General features: G+C 43.1%; 2 protein-coding genes across 4 annotated transcripts in view; both read left to right on the plus strand.

Moving 5' to 3' along the window:
* Positions 1-6202, plus strand: part of LOC311494848 (protein bicaudal D homolog 2-like) — a 49022-nt gene extending 42820 nt beyond the window's left edge. The window contains exons 10-11 of one of the 3 annotated variants that reach the window (XM_084554100.1): positions 175-406; positions 2046-6202. In XM_084554100.1, coding sequence (XP_084410226.1) covers positions 175-406; positions 2046-2093 — 280 coding nt within the window. In that variant the 3' untranslated portion in view covers positions 2094-6202. Of the gene's footprint in view, positions 1-174 lie in introns of all 3 variants that reach the window. The other 2 variants (XM_084554101.1, XM_084554099.1) reach the window with 2 other exon arrangements.
* A 4007-nt stretch (positions 6203-10209) lies between these two features.
* Positions 10210-16373, plus strand: part of fgd (faciogenital dysplasia) — a 53625-nt gene continuing 47461 nt past the window's right edge. The window contains exon 1 of the mRNA XM_084552491.1: positions 10210-10681. Coding sequence (XP_084408617.1) covers positions 10660-10681 — 22 coding nt within the window. The 5' untranslated portion in view covers positions 10210-10659. The remainder of the gene's footprint in view (positions 10682-16373) is intronic.

Below are 16373 nucleotides of genomic sequence, written 5' to 3' on the forward strand. Positions count from 1 at the left end.
AAATAATGGAAATATAATTAAGATGATCAAACTAATTATTTCTGGCATTGTGGCAATGGCTATTGAAGCACTGCCCCCTTGTGGTATGACACAGGAAAACTCCATTACTGATGTTCCATTTTCAACAGAGCAAATGTCTGACATTGCATTTTTCTGTGTGTTTGTCTCTTGCAGTTGTGATGAGTATGTTACCCAGCTGGATGAAATGCAGAGGCAACTGGCTGCAGCAGAGGACGAAAAGAAGACCCTTAACTCTCTGCTGCGTATGGCTATTCAGCAGAAGTTGGCCCTGACACAGCGCCTGGAAGACCTGGAGTTCGATCATGAGCAGACCCGCCGCGGAGGCACTGCTGGCCGTGCTAAGGCACGTAGCAAGGTCGCCAGCAGCGCCACCAGCAACCCCCACGTAAGTCAGAGTCTCACCTGCTCTGGCTCCGGCCGACCAGAGCTCAACAGTTCTGTGCCCAGTGGCATTCTGGGAGGCCCCGTGGTCTTCTGCAGCGAGAAGTACAAGATCTACTGCGACTGAGGCGGCTGAACCGTCCGCATGGGACTGCTGTGTACAGAGGGGAGGGGGCTCACGGGCCAAACCCTCCCTGCCTTAGTGTTAAAGAGCCCCACTCGCTCGCTTAGCTCCCTGGCCAGCCTGCGCTCATCTAGGGACTGCTGTGTGACTAACCGGCTGCTCGTGTGTGCTAGTGTAAACGCTTAGGGGAATGCAGATGTATGTACAGTGTGCACTAGACGTTTGGACTGTAGTAGACATATATGGCATGTGGATTATAAGGCCCTGGTTATATTGGGTTTTGTGGATATTATGGAGTGTCTATTCTTTCCTCTGTCATGGTGCTGTACATATGATGTAAAAGGTGGCAGCTTCTGTGCTTGTTTGTTCTAGCCACCCCCTGAGTAGCTTGCCTGGTAACATTAACACATTGTCGGGGTGGAGACTTTTAAAGATGATGTCACTCTGATAGTCCTCGGACTAAATATGACATCCTCTGTTCTTTGGCTTGTCTGTCGGCATTGGTGCTCCTTTAAAATAAAAGCCCCCTTCTCTCCCTTGCCTCTCCGTCCTGATTCCCCAGGACTGACCTGTGCCCAGCAGCCCACTTTCTAATCACTCTATAATGTTTACAACAAGGAAAAGCAACTAAAATATGCAAGCTCCCCCTGCTTTGTTGCTAGGGGAGCGTAATATGATTCTACGCAGAAATTCAAAACTCACAAGTGGGTAGATGGTTTTATGATGGAATTGTTCGGGCAGAAAAGGAGCACCTGTGACCGCAGGTGTTTATTTCAGGATCATTTTAAAGCTGTGACGCTAGCGCACCAATACAATAGGGTCAGTAGAATCGCATGGCTTTGCAGCTGAAAACGCTTTTGAGCTTTTTAACAGATTTTTTTTTCGTTGTTGTCAGGTGTGTGGTGCAGGACAACAAACTCATGTACTACAGGGCTCTACATTGAAAAACAAGAGTTAATTGGTGTCTGGTGAAATACAGGAGGGCTATGTATTCCATGTGATCCATTACGTTGCGATGGATACTTTCAGAGCCATATTACAGGAAAGAAAGAAAGTTTTGACAAATCGATCTCCACATCTAAATTAAGTGCACTTCAGCACAGGTGCCTCAGGTTCCTACTTCTGTTAAAACGGATATAATAATTACTGTGAACAGAGATACAATATAGTTTTGATCAAACATGATTTTGTAAACACGGAGCAAATCCTAAGAGCACAAATCAAACAGGTACTCACATCTGGATAATGAATCTACAAAACCGACCACTCGGCAAAAGTGCCTGTCGACCCAAACACTTGATATATTTATCTATCTGTTGATGTAAAGCCCTGTCCTCGTGTCTCAGCGTGAGCTAACACCGCTGTTTTCCTTCTCTTCCCCCCCTCATCCTCTGTTTTTGAGAGATCGCAGAGAGTTCTCAAATATTTTCTGCGCGGTTATGCGGCTGAAAACACTTCCCTCGTGTCTCTAAACTTGTGTCTTGTTGCTTGGTCACTAAAACGACCTTCTCTCTTGTAGATTGTCAGCAGCTTGCTCCCCCAGCATCACCACTCACCCTTTAACTAGAATGAGGAATTGTGTGGAAAATTGCCCTCTGAATATTTTTGTCAGGTAATGTCCTCACATACGTTGTGTTTCTGATTTTTGCCTGTGTGTATATCTCAGTATTGAAGTGGAGGGGCCCTCATGTATGTTTTTAACCATTGCAAATGGAGGGCCTCGCGTTTCTTTTTTTTTTTCTTTGACGTTTGGTGTGTGAGGACAAAGCGACGTACTCTTTTTGTATTGACAATAGCTTTAACCCATTGCAAGCTACTATTACGCAAATAGGAAAAATATAAGTGGGGCTTGTGTTTAATAAATCCATGTACTGCTTGTGGATCATAGACACATTAGCTTTATGATGCTAAAAGCAGGGTTGATGTGAGGAAATCCTGCAAGATTTATTAAATTTTGCATTTTATACTACTACTAAGCTATATATTGAACTCTATATTCTTAATGAGATCATCTTCAGGTTCTAATCTTGCAGGATCCTACTACAGTATTCCTTCCTCTTGAATACAAATGAGCATTTATTCCTCTTAAAATGGAGCAATGTCAGCAGTCAACCCTGCTTACATGTGCATCCGTAAGCTACAGCACATGGCACGGAGACGAGACTATTGTACACATTAAGGAAAAAATAACAGCCTCCTGAGAGGTCAGTCACTCTTATGTTTGAGATTCACTTACAAGTGCGATATGTTCTGTTTCTATCAGTTTGCGCTGACGTAGAAAAGGTTTGGGGAGTAGCGGAGAGAAAACTACTCATGTTATAAACCAGCTCCTGAGAGGGGAGATAAGAAAGCTAGACATGCGGGTGAAGAAACCCACATGTCTGATTCTGATAATGTCGAGAAATGAGTCCAGAAGTTTCCTGAGGGAGAAACTCCTGGTGATACTTGGAGGAAAACACACGAAAAGTGGTTGCTGAATCAACCAGAGGACATTGATTCAAATTAGTTGAGAGCCTAACCCTTGTATATGCTTTGTGGATTCACCGAGCGGTAGATAGATCCCAGGACGTGATCGTGATTAGAATCCTCTCTTCTTAGATAAATGAACTTCGCTCCTTCTAGTTTGAAAACAATGTCTTTACAATATGCCACCTAAAAAGCTCCTCCTACCTCTGCCTGCAGGCTCCTCCCACGTCACCTCTAAGTTTGACTTCACATGATGCATCTTATTTCTGATTTATTTATAGTAAGCCTGCATGTCAAGAACATCACCCATTATTCATTAACTCGCATGGCACAAGAGAACGACCCATCTCCTTTGACTTGTGTGGTGGGATGTGGCTTCAGCTCTGTCTGTCCTGTGAATGAAAGGTCCTGGTACTCGTGAGTCATTGGCTTCCTAACTGCACTCTAATTTGTGGTGAATGTGGTTTCACATCAGCTCCTCAGAATCATATCGACAGTGTTGATATGAAAAGATTAAAAGAGATTTAACGTTGGTTGGCTTGGCACTCCTAACATCGCCTTCTTCTGTTGCTTCGACTAACTATAGCCGCCATCTACTCTGTCTGCGTGGACTCGGCTGCTGACCTTACTCGCTCTAAAATGACCAAACAATGCTCATGATGCTGATGGTTTGTTTTGTTTCTCCATTTTGCAGTAATTACGGTAAATCCGTGCTGACGACGAGGTACCAACACAAGGTCCATTCTCGCAGCTGATTGAGTTTCGGCGAAAAGAGTTAACACTGTAGGCCATTTGGAAGACAAAAAAAAAAAGAAAAGAAAGCACAAAATCGAACCACAGATTTTTAAGTCCTTCCTTTTGCTTTTAAACACTAAAATGTGATGCACATTAAAATGACGCTTGGCCTCATTTTTTTACGTGCCGCTGCTGAAAGCCAATTTCTCACGAGTCCGATGAACTTGACATTCTGAACCAGAGATTTTGATTGGCTAATCTAACCCTCCAATGAGAAGCCAGGGGACATGCGGTTGTTTCTCAGTGTCTCTCAGTTTGTTGTTTATTTGGAGTTTCTTTTTTGTTTTAATCTGTGCACTTTCATTATATAGGAATATAACATACTATTATTAACCTATAGGAAAGCATGGTAGTACTTTGGTTTGTGAGTTACACAGTGTAGGTAATAAACTATACGATCATACGTCCTCCTAAATTTAAATAAGATACTATTTACTCTACTCTACTAAAGGCTCCACAAACCACACACGTACTATTATGACTCTCTCCTCAAGATTTTATCCATCAAATAATCATTTTTAAATTGTTTTGTTACATCATATGTTATGCTGTATGTTTTCTGTTATGTTTGTTCTACTGCCATGTTCTATACAAAAATCCAGGGTGATCAAATTCTGGGGTTTTTTCATGTATTTATTATTCCTAGGAATAGTTCAAAATGACGCAATGAAACTTGACAACGCCCTGACTCAAATAGGTAAGTTGCATTTTGGGAAATATTTGGAGTGACATGCTTTTCCTAGCTTCTTACCGAGGGCGTTCCACTGAAACGGGATCACTGGCTTTCAGAATTCTCTGCAAGTGCGACAATTAAATTCCAAATTGGAATTGTTTCATTCTCTCTTCGTTTATCGTGCCAAATCTTGGTGCACCATTTAGGCTGAAAAGAATCGAGACTCGGAAAGAAGACAAGCCGTCAGTGTGAAAGGCGTAGTTGGGCCATGGCTCTCCACTGCGAGCGCCGGGGTTTTGTTTTTTTGGTTTGTTTAGTTCTTCGTTTCTGACCAGTAGTGCCTTTCATTGTTTCAAGGGAGAATCTTAGACTAGCGTTTTGCGTTTCTTTTTTTATAGGTGAGGAGTTTGGGTTAAAAATGACTGTGAGCAGCAATAAGCGCAAAGGGAATTTGCCCCCTTTCTGCATGAGTGTGATAATAGTTTTAAAATTAGCTCAATGAAACTTGAATTGTGTTGAATTCTGCAGGTCAGTGATCCGCTCAATAAATTCAGGGGTATTAACAAAAGGTTGTTTTTTTTATTGATCTTCGGGAACCAAAAGAAATCCCTTTGGCCTCCTGTTATTGAACAAAATGCTCCAAGCATCTGTAATGTGTTGGGGTTGATCGGTGTACTATTGGAAACATCTACGTATCTCTAGCTTTGTTTGGTGAAGGTAATGTGATATCAATAGTATTGTTGGAAAAAAAATGTGCAGAGAGCGCATTTTATCTTTCTTTTTGTTTTTTGTTTTTTTTATTATTCTTGAATTTTTTTTTACATCATCTTTGAGCATCATGTTTTCAGGAAACAGAAAACAAAATCTGCATCAACAAGCTTGAATAGTGCCATTATAGCCAATGCTTGTTTGTTGAGGCGTTAAAGTTACCAATATGGATGAGAAGCTACAAAATAAAAGTGCAATTCAGATACTGTTTTACGTTTAAAAAAAGAAAAGAAAATGTTTTCTGTTTGCTGGAAGCGATAGCATTGTGATAATAAAATTTAGCTGTGCGAACTTTCTATTGTCATATTGTGTTTTCAGTATTGATCCATAAGGAGAGTTTGATATCTTTATATGAAATAACGACTTCACCTGTATGTTGGTATTTATTTGAATTGTCATGCAGTACTGTATTCTTATCAATAATGTGCATTATGATTAGTGGCATATTGATTACAGCTAAATGTCATATGCATGTTTCTCAGTCATGGGACCTTTACACAGAATTGAAAACAAACATGTAAACTTTGTCAGGGTGTTAAAACAAATGGGTTAAAAAAAAAATTAAAATAAAAGAAGAGTTGACTCTGATGTATTACTGCTGAACTAATCCTATGAAAGTGTTTTGTTTGTTTTCTAGCTGAGAGGTGGTATTTCTGTGTAAGGGTAGTCATACTGACTAAAATCAATAAATGTGACTTAAGTTCCAAGCTGTCCTGGTGTGGTTATTTATGGCTGGTGCACAGCAGCAGCAGATGAAGGGTTAATCGGGGAAGCGTATGGTCTGCAGTCCCAGTGTCTCCTCAGAGTGTTCCCAGCTGGAAGCCAGGGGAAGGGGAACTTCCCAGCTGTCTAAGCGGCTCCAGGACATGATCACATTTCACACAATGCACAAAAAAAAACACCTCCATCCCCCCTCCTAACCCTTCTCTGTCTTTTCTCTGCTGTCTCGCTTAAACCTTGCTCCTCCCTCTCTCTTTTTCTTCCTTTCCTCCCCTCTCCCTTCCTTCTGGAGATACGCCCACGCGCTGATCGGACCCAGATTCTTTCTGACCTTTGGTACACCCAGCATTTCCTGCCCGGCCTCAGGAGGCCAGCTCTCAGCCCAATTAATACGGCAGTGATTTACAGCGGAGGAGGAAAGCTGTGGGCCCTTTTTAAAAAGAAACGCACAAATTCAGAAGACAGTGTTCTCACAGCACAAAAAATATTTATGCACGTAAGAACAAATAAATTGACTTTTAAATGTTGGGTGAGTTGTTGGCGTTTAACCTACTCCAAAATGTGTCTGCTCTTAAACAAGATGAAATTTAACACTATTGAGTGTACAAAACCTGTTTCTTTCCCCTAAATTGTTCATATTTAGGTTAAGTCTCCTTCATTTTTGTCTCTTGCAGCTGTATTTTTTAGCAAATCATTTAGATTTTACATCTTGGAAGTGAATATTTTACTAAATCAGCTTCAAATGATTAAACCTACCTATGCTGCTTCCTGATTTCTGCATGAAAAAAAAAAGAAATATCTTGCTGTACATGTTTTCCTGGTTTAGAAAATCTAAACCTTACTTGTGGCGAAAACTAGAAATGTTTATTGCTTTTATTTTTAAGAACAGCCAAGTGCCTCTGTGTCACTGTGACTTTGACCACTTGAATGTGGAAAGACAAACTGATACTTGCCCAATTTAGGAAATCTGAAATCTTTTCTACAGGAAAGTGTCTTTACTAAAGAAATAAGGCCTTAACATCCCCCTGACAAGTTATACATTCTGTGTTGCATGTCCACGAAGTTGGCAAATTTAAACAGCAGAAGCAGTACTTAACAATACATAAACATTCATTCTGAATCCCTAATATGGTTCAAGTGCCAAAAAAATATGCAGCACACCACGCTTCACATAACGCTACTCAGTAAGGTCAGAAAGTTTGAAATGCTCCCCCCTTCAAAGCCATAGAGGAAGTTAAGTTCTGATAAGTAAACTTAACCGATAACATTGTATGTTCACGACATGTAAAAATCACAGAGCTGCACTGAAAGTAAATCGCCGTAGCACTGATCAAACTGTGTCACTGCTGTAATATGTGCAGCTGTTCTCTCAGGAATTAAACCACTCATCACTTAAATCAGCAATAAATCAAGTCTCCCCCTCACACCGCTGTGATTCGGTACCAGTTGCAACTATTTAACATGTGGCCTGTTGATTGCTCATGAATGTCTGAGTATTAATAAGAGCCGGGGGGGGTGGTGGGATGGGGGTGAATTCTCTGACAAGCCACTGACATCAGTGCAGCAACAGTAGAGCCTTTGTTGGTGCCAGTCTTCTCTTATATCCTCCCTTAGCTGGCAGAGGAAATATGGGTCAGTAGGCTTTATTCCATGGCATCAGCCCTGCTCTGTTATTATGCAGGTGCTGAGATTATCCCTTAGATGGAGGGGGATTCACACAGCATTGCAGCTGTTTCATTTCTCAGCTGGTGCACTATTGGAATTCACCACTTGGGGTCTCTGTACTACAATTGTTGACCTCTTCAAGGGCCGCTTTAGAGTAACTTTAAGAGCTACTGTAAAGATGCCTGATTAAAAAGAGACAGAGTGTTTGTTTGAGCTCACAAAGAGTCTTCTTTATGTGTGTGTGTGTGTGCGTCATGTGATGGGTCCACGTGGAGCCCGAAGGAGGAGGATCAGCTGGTCTGCATGAGCAAAATCAGCCGTCGACACCACACACGCCTCACATGGACTCAAACACGGACACACACGTTCCTGACAAGCACCCCGCCGGAGCAGAAATAATGCCATTGAGGATGTTAACAAATTTACGACCCGCCGAGTGTGAGCTCAGCCTCATGATGCGTTGAAACATTCCTTACTCCTGACACTGGACGCAGGGCGTGAGTGTCCTCCCTGCTGTGACTCATAGATCTGTCTGTATTATCTCCACGCAGCTGCTGGAGTGGTGTGGCCTCAAAGTGGCAGCTTCGCCGGATGAAGTGTTGATTCAGTCGGTATGAAGCTTTAATTTGCACCTGAAGAAAGAGTGAATGAATCGAGACTGGCACTCCACTCATGAGCGTGATTAGCCACATGACTGGAGCATTTACACCGGGAGGGTTTGGGATAAGTGTAAAAAGCTCTAGGTAGCTCATCTCACACTTATATGTGTCGACTTTCGCACCCCTCTTTCAGCTCGGCTGCTCATCTGCCACTCCAGTCTACTTCCACTGTTAGTCCTTATTGTCTTTTTTTATACATCCCTTTCTGTCTCTCACCTTTCCCCTCCTCTTTAATTACACTCTCTTCCTCCTTTCTCCCCTCCCTCTCTCTGAATGCTGCTGGTCCACTCTGCTCTGTGGGTGTGGGTGGAGGAGCCACAGGGGATCAGAGCAGAGGATGCATCCCAGGAGCCTGTTCTTGGTGTCCTGCTTTCAGTGGACCAGCATGATCCCGACGGACTGACAGGCAGCTCCAAGCGCTCGCGGGGCATCGGGCCTCGGGTCCATTTAAAACACGAGTTCAGTCATCCACAAAACACTTGGCCTTTCAGTCTCGGCTCTGACATGTTCAGAGTCATTCTCTGCAGCAAACTAAAAGCTTCAAGCAAAAGGAGAATGTGTTTTTCTGTCCTTGCAGAGTGGAGGTTAATTATGGTAACAGAGCGCAGTCAGCGAGCTGGTACCAATGTGTCATATATCAGCCTATTAGAGAGGAGCACAGGTCAACGAAGTGGCCTTCTGCCTGGCGAGCAGCCAGACACCGAGGCATTGTCATCAGAGACCCCGCCGCTGCTCTCCGTGTTGATTTGAGGCTGACGACAAGTGTGCTGCAACAGCAGTGGCCACAAAAGAAGGTTAATGACGCGTGGCTGAATAGGCAGGGGTTTCAAAAAGATGGGAGGGGCCGCACACATAGACAGAGCCACAGAGAAGGCTATGGGGGGTTAACGGCAACACGCTTCTGAAGATTCGCTGAAAAGATAGTATCATTGAGGAAAAACAACAATGGCACACAGTGTAGAAGATTTTGCAGCAAAATAGGTGAAGCAAATGAGCAGAATAATGCTCCTTGTGAGTAGACTACAGCGATAAATTGTTGTGATCCTGTGAAGCATCTCAGCTGTTTGATTTGGAGCTAGTTCTGACTACTTTGTTTGCTTCTGGGTCCGGGAGGAACAATGCCCTTTCAGATTTTCTGCAAAATACATTCAGTCATTTGGGCTAGAGTGGTTATTTGAATAAAAAAAATATGCAATTAGTTTGGAGAGCCCTGTTTTGTGCACCTACAATAGACTCACGCTGGACTGACACTGATGAGTGTCACCATTTTCAAGTGACAGTCTATTTTCTAAGCTTATCATATTATGAAATATTACGAAAAGTTCTCCCACCTCTCAGTTACATATAGAGGAGAAAACAGTACAACACATCCATCTAAAATGTGAAAGTACGCAAATATAAAGCAGCTTAGAGGAATAAAAGAAGCTCCTCAGTAAATAAATGCACTTAGCCAACGCACGTAAATCCATGCACTCCCTGGAGTCTTAATGATGTGAGATGATCACAAACAAAAAACAAACCACAGCTTATGACTGGCCCAATCAGCATTTTTCTCATTTTGTTTCCTTCTTCTGTCCCTACGGTGATCCACAGAGGCAGCTGACACAGATCCTGGAAACTCGGCGTAATCGATTAGGGAGATCAGGAGCAGAAAGCCTGAGCAGTGACATGGAAATGCAGCTCCAGTTAGTGCTCGTGCTTCGTGGATCTCTCTCATTTTTTTTTTTTTTCTTCCACACTAATAGGCAGATGTGGAGCTCTCAGGGCAGAGCCATCTATTGAAATAGGCCTCATCCTTTTCATGACTTCACGTGACAACCCATCATGCCTCTGTGCCGAAGGGCAAGGGTGCAAAAATAGAAAACACGAAACAAGGAGGTAAAGGAAACAAAACGCGCTGCTTATGTGGTGATGTGTGTTTTGAAGCGGTTTGTTAAGTGGTAAAAGTGACTTATTATTTTCACCAAAGTGCTCAGCTTTCATTCTAGTAGCGCTCAATGAATGAGGCTGTCGTGCGCGCGCCTCGCACCGGCGGAAACGCGCGTTTTCTTTTTTCCAGCTGCACAGAGCGGAGAGTTCTGTCTCTGGAGAGGGAGGAGAAAGGACTACATGGAGGAGTATATCGCCCTTATTCTGGACAAAATCTGAGCCGGATAACATCTCTTGTGTCCGATAGGAAACCATGAAGTGTCCTTAGTCGGTCTGGGTGATTTTTTAATTTTTTTTTTTCTTGTCGGCGAGCAGAAAAAAAAAAAAAAGAAGGAGTAAGTGTGCTCTGAAGTGCAGGCGCTCCTCTTAGTTTAGTCAGCCCGTACGCTGGAGCCACTGTTTCTCCGAGAAAGGGACGAGTTCAGCAGAGGAAGACCGCGGCACAACTTTGTGCAAAAATGCAGGGGGTTTCAGCGACCGGTAAGTAAACTGCTCTTACAAATAAACCTCTTCCTCTTGCGCCTTTATGAAAAAAAAAAAAAAGAAGAAGAAAGAACTGCGGTCTCCCTGAAGTTGTTTCCGAATAGCTTACGGCTTGCATTGCGCACAGAATTTGAATTCCAAAATGTTTTTGCCAGCTGTCAACGGGGCAGCTGCAAGGCCCGCATCAGCTCCCGGAGAGTTGTTTTGCTCGTCAGGCGCCTTCACGAGCGCAACAGAAAGGAACATTAACGTCTGGAGGGTTGACCCGACCCGACGAGGCGAGGATAGCAGAGGCAGACCCTGAGAGGGGACCCTGAGAGGAGCAGACCTCACTGTTGCCCTCAATCTGATGCAGCCCCTCTCCAGAAACGAGCACATAATCTGCCTTGTGTGACCGGAAACGAGAGGAATTCTGATAATGTTGATTAGAGGAGGACCCATTCATTGTCCCCTCTAGCCTACTGTAGTGTATCTGTGTGTGTGTGGTCAAAAGAGTGCACAGCAGTGTTCCTGTGAGGAATGTGATTTGAGTGGAGGAGAGACTCTGATGCAGGGCTCATGAGATTAGAGGTCTGCTCAAAGTGTCTGTCTGTGTGGACATCTGTGTTGTAGGAGGGTAGGTAGGTGGACATCTTGGTGTAAAGGAAGGAAGAGAAGAGTCTGTGTGTCAGTGTGTGGTTTCTTCTTCGCCATGTGGGCAGCCATATTCTCGGTTGTGAGATAAATCTTTGAGAACCCCACTTGTATTTTCATCCCACCATCACAAAGGAGGAGTTTCTTTCTTTCTTTCTTTCTTTCTGAATGCACAGTTCATTATTTGCCGTGTCCACACCATTGTCCGCGTGTTGAGCATTGTGTTTTCCACGGCCTTGAGGTGACAGATCTGGGCCGTTGTGGCTTAATATTCATATCAATCGACCACAATGAGGTACTGTGAGAACCAAACTCCATGGAAGATCCTGCTAAATATCAAGCTCCTTCACGGAGGCCTCGGAATAAGGCAGTAGCAGACAAAGACGGGGAAGTGTGTGTGTGTGTGTGTGTGAGAGAGAGAGTGTGATAGAGATGAAGTGCTGATGGGACGGTATCGGGCTGCAGGAGAGGTGAGCTATGCAGAGAGAAAAAGAGAGTGTGTTTGTTGGGAGACTCTGGGGAGGAATCGATCTGCCGTCCTCCTGGCTGACTTTCTTTTTCCGGCAGTCCAGCAGTGTATCGTTTCTCTCCCACACACACACACACATTCCCAAGGCCTTGCTCTTTTTTATTTTTTTTGCAGTTCCCTCTGTCTCTCCCACACTGTCCCAGATCAATCTCTGCCCCCTCATCTCTCTGCCTGCCTTAAACCCCCCTCTCCAACACACACACACACACACACACGGCTCTAGCTCTCGTTGCAACTGCCATGAAATATTTCCTTTTTTTTTTTCTTTTCCTGAAGTTCCCTCCACTCTATTCCTTCCACATGGGAACCGAACCAGACCGTGCACTCTCTAATGCTTATTTTTGTGTTTACGATGGGAGGGTCAAAAGGGTTGTAGGCTGCTTGCATCAAATCATCGGAGAATCTATTAAAATAAACCACATCACAAATAAACCGCGGCGGGATAGATAGCATGCCTCTCTGATTGAGGTCCACCTCAATCCTCAGACTTGTTTCCAGCTCCATAAACTTTCCTGACGTACGTCACACTTACACATCATTTGCTCCACGTCTCATTCAAAGTTTGAACGGCTTCCCCCGCAAATGCAGGCCAGTGGCGGCCCGGCTTGACGCTGCAGCGTGGATTCGCTGCCTGGGCTGTTTAGGTTATTTATTATTAACAAAAGCTAGTGGGCCTGTCTTGGTTTAACCGAGCCAATGTAAACACCTCCCCTCCTCGCTGGATAAACACGCAGCACAGGAGTCAGAGAGCGGGATGGTGAGAATATTATCTGCCCCAGCAGACAAAAGTGGGAGCTGCCACAAGTATTTGCAAGACTGGGGCATTGTTTAGTTTAGCTGTTAAGTGAGGAGGATGGAGACACCAAAGATATTCATGTAACGCGGAGATGTCTGGAGGAATTAGCCTTATCTAAAAGATAATGGGTTTATCTGGTCTGCCAGTGGCAGACAGTTGTATAATTATACATGAAATTTAAACAATATAATGTTCTATAGAAATAACAGTTTTGAACCGTACAGGAACCATCTTCCCTCTATTAGATGAAAGTACTCTGGTCTTATTCTTTTTTATCTTTATCCTACCGGGTATTTTCATATATACATTCATAAATCTGGGTTTTGGGCAGCTTTAGACTTTTGGAAACATCCCCTCTGAAAGCAATGACTCTGCCCATTATCTCAGACTCTTGTGGCGCTCAGAGACCTTACACTGTATACAGAAGTAAAAACAAAACCTATGTTTGCTCACCATGTACGGCAACTCTAACTATAGCTGCCGACGCTGCAGATAAGAAGTGGGAAGATGAATAAACTCCTGTTTATGAGGAGGTTACTGGGATCCCTCTCTCATTAAATTAGATCATGTTCCACCAGCTAATTGTCTACTGTTCGCTGAGTCCGTTTTAGCAACATGCTATTGAGAATGAAACAAAACAATGAACTGATAGTCTCCTAAGAGCCGAGGGAAACTTGCAGACTTGAATGATGTGGCTTTGTTGTGACAGGCGTCTCTTTCCACATACAAGCAGTCATTTGACCCATGTTAAAAATAATTACTGTAGCCACTCTAACAAACGCGAGAACTGTGAGCCTGTTCTGCTCCATCAACGTTAAAAACGGTGGAGCTGCGTTGCTTTGATGTTCTCTAACACATACACTGACATTTAAAAAAAAAAGGTCATATTAGCAGAGGCGATTAACCCCTGCTGCATCCATTGGCCTCTTTATCACTGAAAGATGTGACTCTTATAGGCAGCGACAGCGCAGATCATACGCAGACCCTGCACAGACCCTAGCGCCGTAGTTCATGTGCACCTCCCCAGAAATGTAACTACGCACCGCAGCAATGCAGGCTGCAAGAACTCTGATAGCTTGTTTCCGCTTTAGTATTTCCAGCTGCTTCTCCGTCTCCGCAATCGATTGTTTTGGATCAATAAAGACAGAGCACATCAAGGAAAGGTTAACTGAGGAGGGTCGGAGACATAAACATTTCTATGACTCGTCTTCGGCCAAATTTTGGCAAAAGTTTCAGTTGGCATTGTTGAAAGTGAAGCAGGAACCGCACCAGCGTAGTCTACATGCGTAGGTTACAGCGTCTATGTCCCGCAGTACCCTAAATGAGCCTTTACTACTAGGGATCGTGTCAGTCAGCTACTATTAGTAGAAAGTGTCCCCACGCTGAGGCAAACTACGTACTGGGTAATAGTGACCAATAGCCCCACGTGTTTTTTTCCTGTAAGAACCTATCTCTAACATTTCCCCCTACATTTCTTATCTCTTCATGTGTGTGTGAGGCTACGTGACTCAGTTCTAGGGCCATGCAGAAGCTTCAGGCTCTTTCCCACCCTGCCTGAGTGTCACACTGATTTTCCCTAATGGTGGTCATGTGTGGCTCCTGCTGTTGATAAGACTTCAGTGAAGACGCCGCTGCAGTTTGCATTTGTCGGCGCCTAAAAAATGAAACTTTAGATATGATTTTATGATACTGTTTCCCTGACCGGTCATTTTTTAAAAACTTTTTCTTTGCATTGCATTTCATAAAGGGGTCCCAATCTGAAAGTGTTTTTCTTTCGCCTATTTCAAGCGTGTCTTCCAAATAATCCAGCTGTCTTGTTCTCCCTCTATACACCCCTAAACCTAAACGCTAAGCGTATTTTACCGAGCTTAACAGACTGTAAACGTTTGTTGTCATGTCAAGTTACCAGAGTGTTTGTGTTATATGACTTCCAGTCCACCTACTCACTTGATAAGACTGTGCTTTATTAGGTTTGCTGGCAAGATTTTAGTCCAGTGGGGCGGAGAAAGCATACATAAAACGCGTCTACACTTAGATTATGCCTCAGCAAACTGAAAGCATTTAAACTTTATTGGGTGGGTTTAGAAACTGGTTTGTTTTGATGCAGTTCCAGCCTACTATAGGCTCAGTGAAGAGATTGTGCTCACCTGTTGGACTGGTTCCTGACTCACAGGCATGTTGTTTTGAAAGGTGTGTATTGAAATGGGTTGTAGACAGTAAAAAGTTCAAATTCTAATAGTATACTGTCATCACTTTTAACCACTCTTACTGGTTCATTTCAGAGACTTGGACTAATAAAAGTCCAATTAAAATGTCACAAAAAGATTTATAGATATTTTTAGTATCTCCATCCTTTTATAATGTTGAGACTTATTTTGGTTGTATTTATTTTACTTTGAAGGGGTCTCACCTGAGTGCTGATACGGAAGTTATCAAAATCTGAAAATTCCCTCAAAATAATGATTTACACTCATCTATACACCAATCAGGCACATCATTATGACCACCTTCCTAATATTGTGTAGGTCTCCCTTGTGACCCCAAAACAATTGTGACTCATCAGAGAATGGACATGGGCCTTCTGAGGGTGTCCTGTGGTGTCTGGCAACAGAATATTGTTAGTGGGGGCCTTTGGGTCCTATGGGTTCAGAGGAGGGTCCTCTGTGTCATCACACAGATACTTGATCAGTTTGAGATCTAGTGAATTTGGAGGTCGTATTCCTAAAGATTCTTAGCGCAAAGAGTTGCTCCTAGTGGCCAAATTCTAAGAAAATTCTTAGAATCATGATCTTTTCTAAGAATTTCCCCTCAAAGTTAACAGTAGATCCTAGTAAAGATAAAAGGTATTCCTAAAGAATCTTAGCTCTTAAGAGAGCTTCTAAGGTGAGATCTGTTAAGAGCAGGGAGGAGGACTTTTAGGAGGCTTAGGAGTTTCTTAAGCAGAGGAGAAAATGGCTGAAAGAAGAGGCAGGAGAGATATTCTCCAAACACTGAATGACAATCAAGCTTGTTACAATCGCAATATCACCGGAAATGAAAGTCATCACATCACTGAGGTATTTAGCAACAGGAAGAATGCAAAAATGCGACAATGCAGCAGTGATGACTTGAGGCCAAATCTACATCTCAAAACACTTTTATTCTCACTGACCAGTTGAACCAGAAGTAAACACAGTTCCTCTGTCCAGCTGGGTTTCCTACTTCATTTGTTCTCAGTTGCTGTTCGGTTTCTGGAAGATTTGAATGGCAACCAATACTGCTTCTTCTAGGCCGGTTAGCAATCACAGAAATTTATGAAAGCTGAGCCATTTTACCCTCGTTAATACCAGATGGATGAAGGGCAAAAATGACAAGCATGGTAAATGAATGGAAGCAAATGAATAAAGCATGTGAATACTGTGCAAGTGGGAGTTTTCACACATTTTGTAGGATCATTTTTAAAGTATAGCTTACTATTTATTTATTTTTATGTAAAATATTATAATTACACAGTCTTCATAGAGATTAGATTCTATTATTAAGTCCATTGATTTGACGGTCTGTTCTAGGCCAATTATCACCAAAAGCCTATTTTTAATCTAGGTTTTAGGATCAGCCAGTCACACCTCTTGAAATGATGACTCCTATGATGATGATACCTAGCAATTGGGTCAACCACACCTCGTCACTAAAATAAGAGTTTCTGTCCATTCATTGCTCAGAGTTCTCTGAGAATTTTCTGGAATCACTCC

The sequence above is a fragment of the Chelon labrosus genome, assembly GCF_963514085.1.
Source record: "Chelon labrosus genome assembly, chromosome: 10".
Lineage (NCBI taxonomy): Eukaryota > Metazoa > Chordata > Actinopteri > Mugiliformes > Mugilidae > Chelon > Chelon labrosus.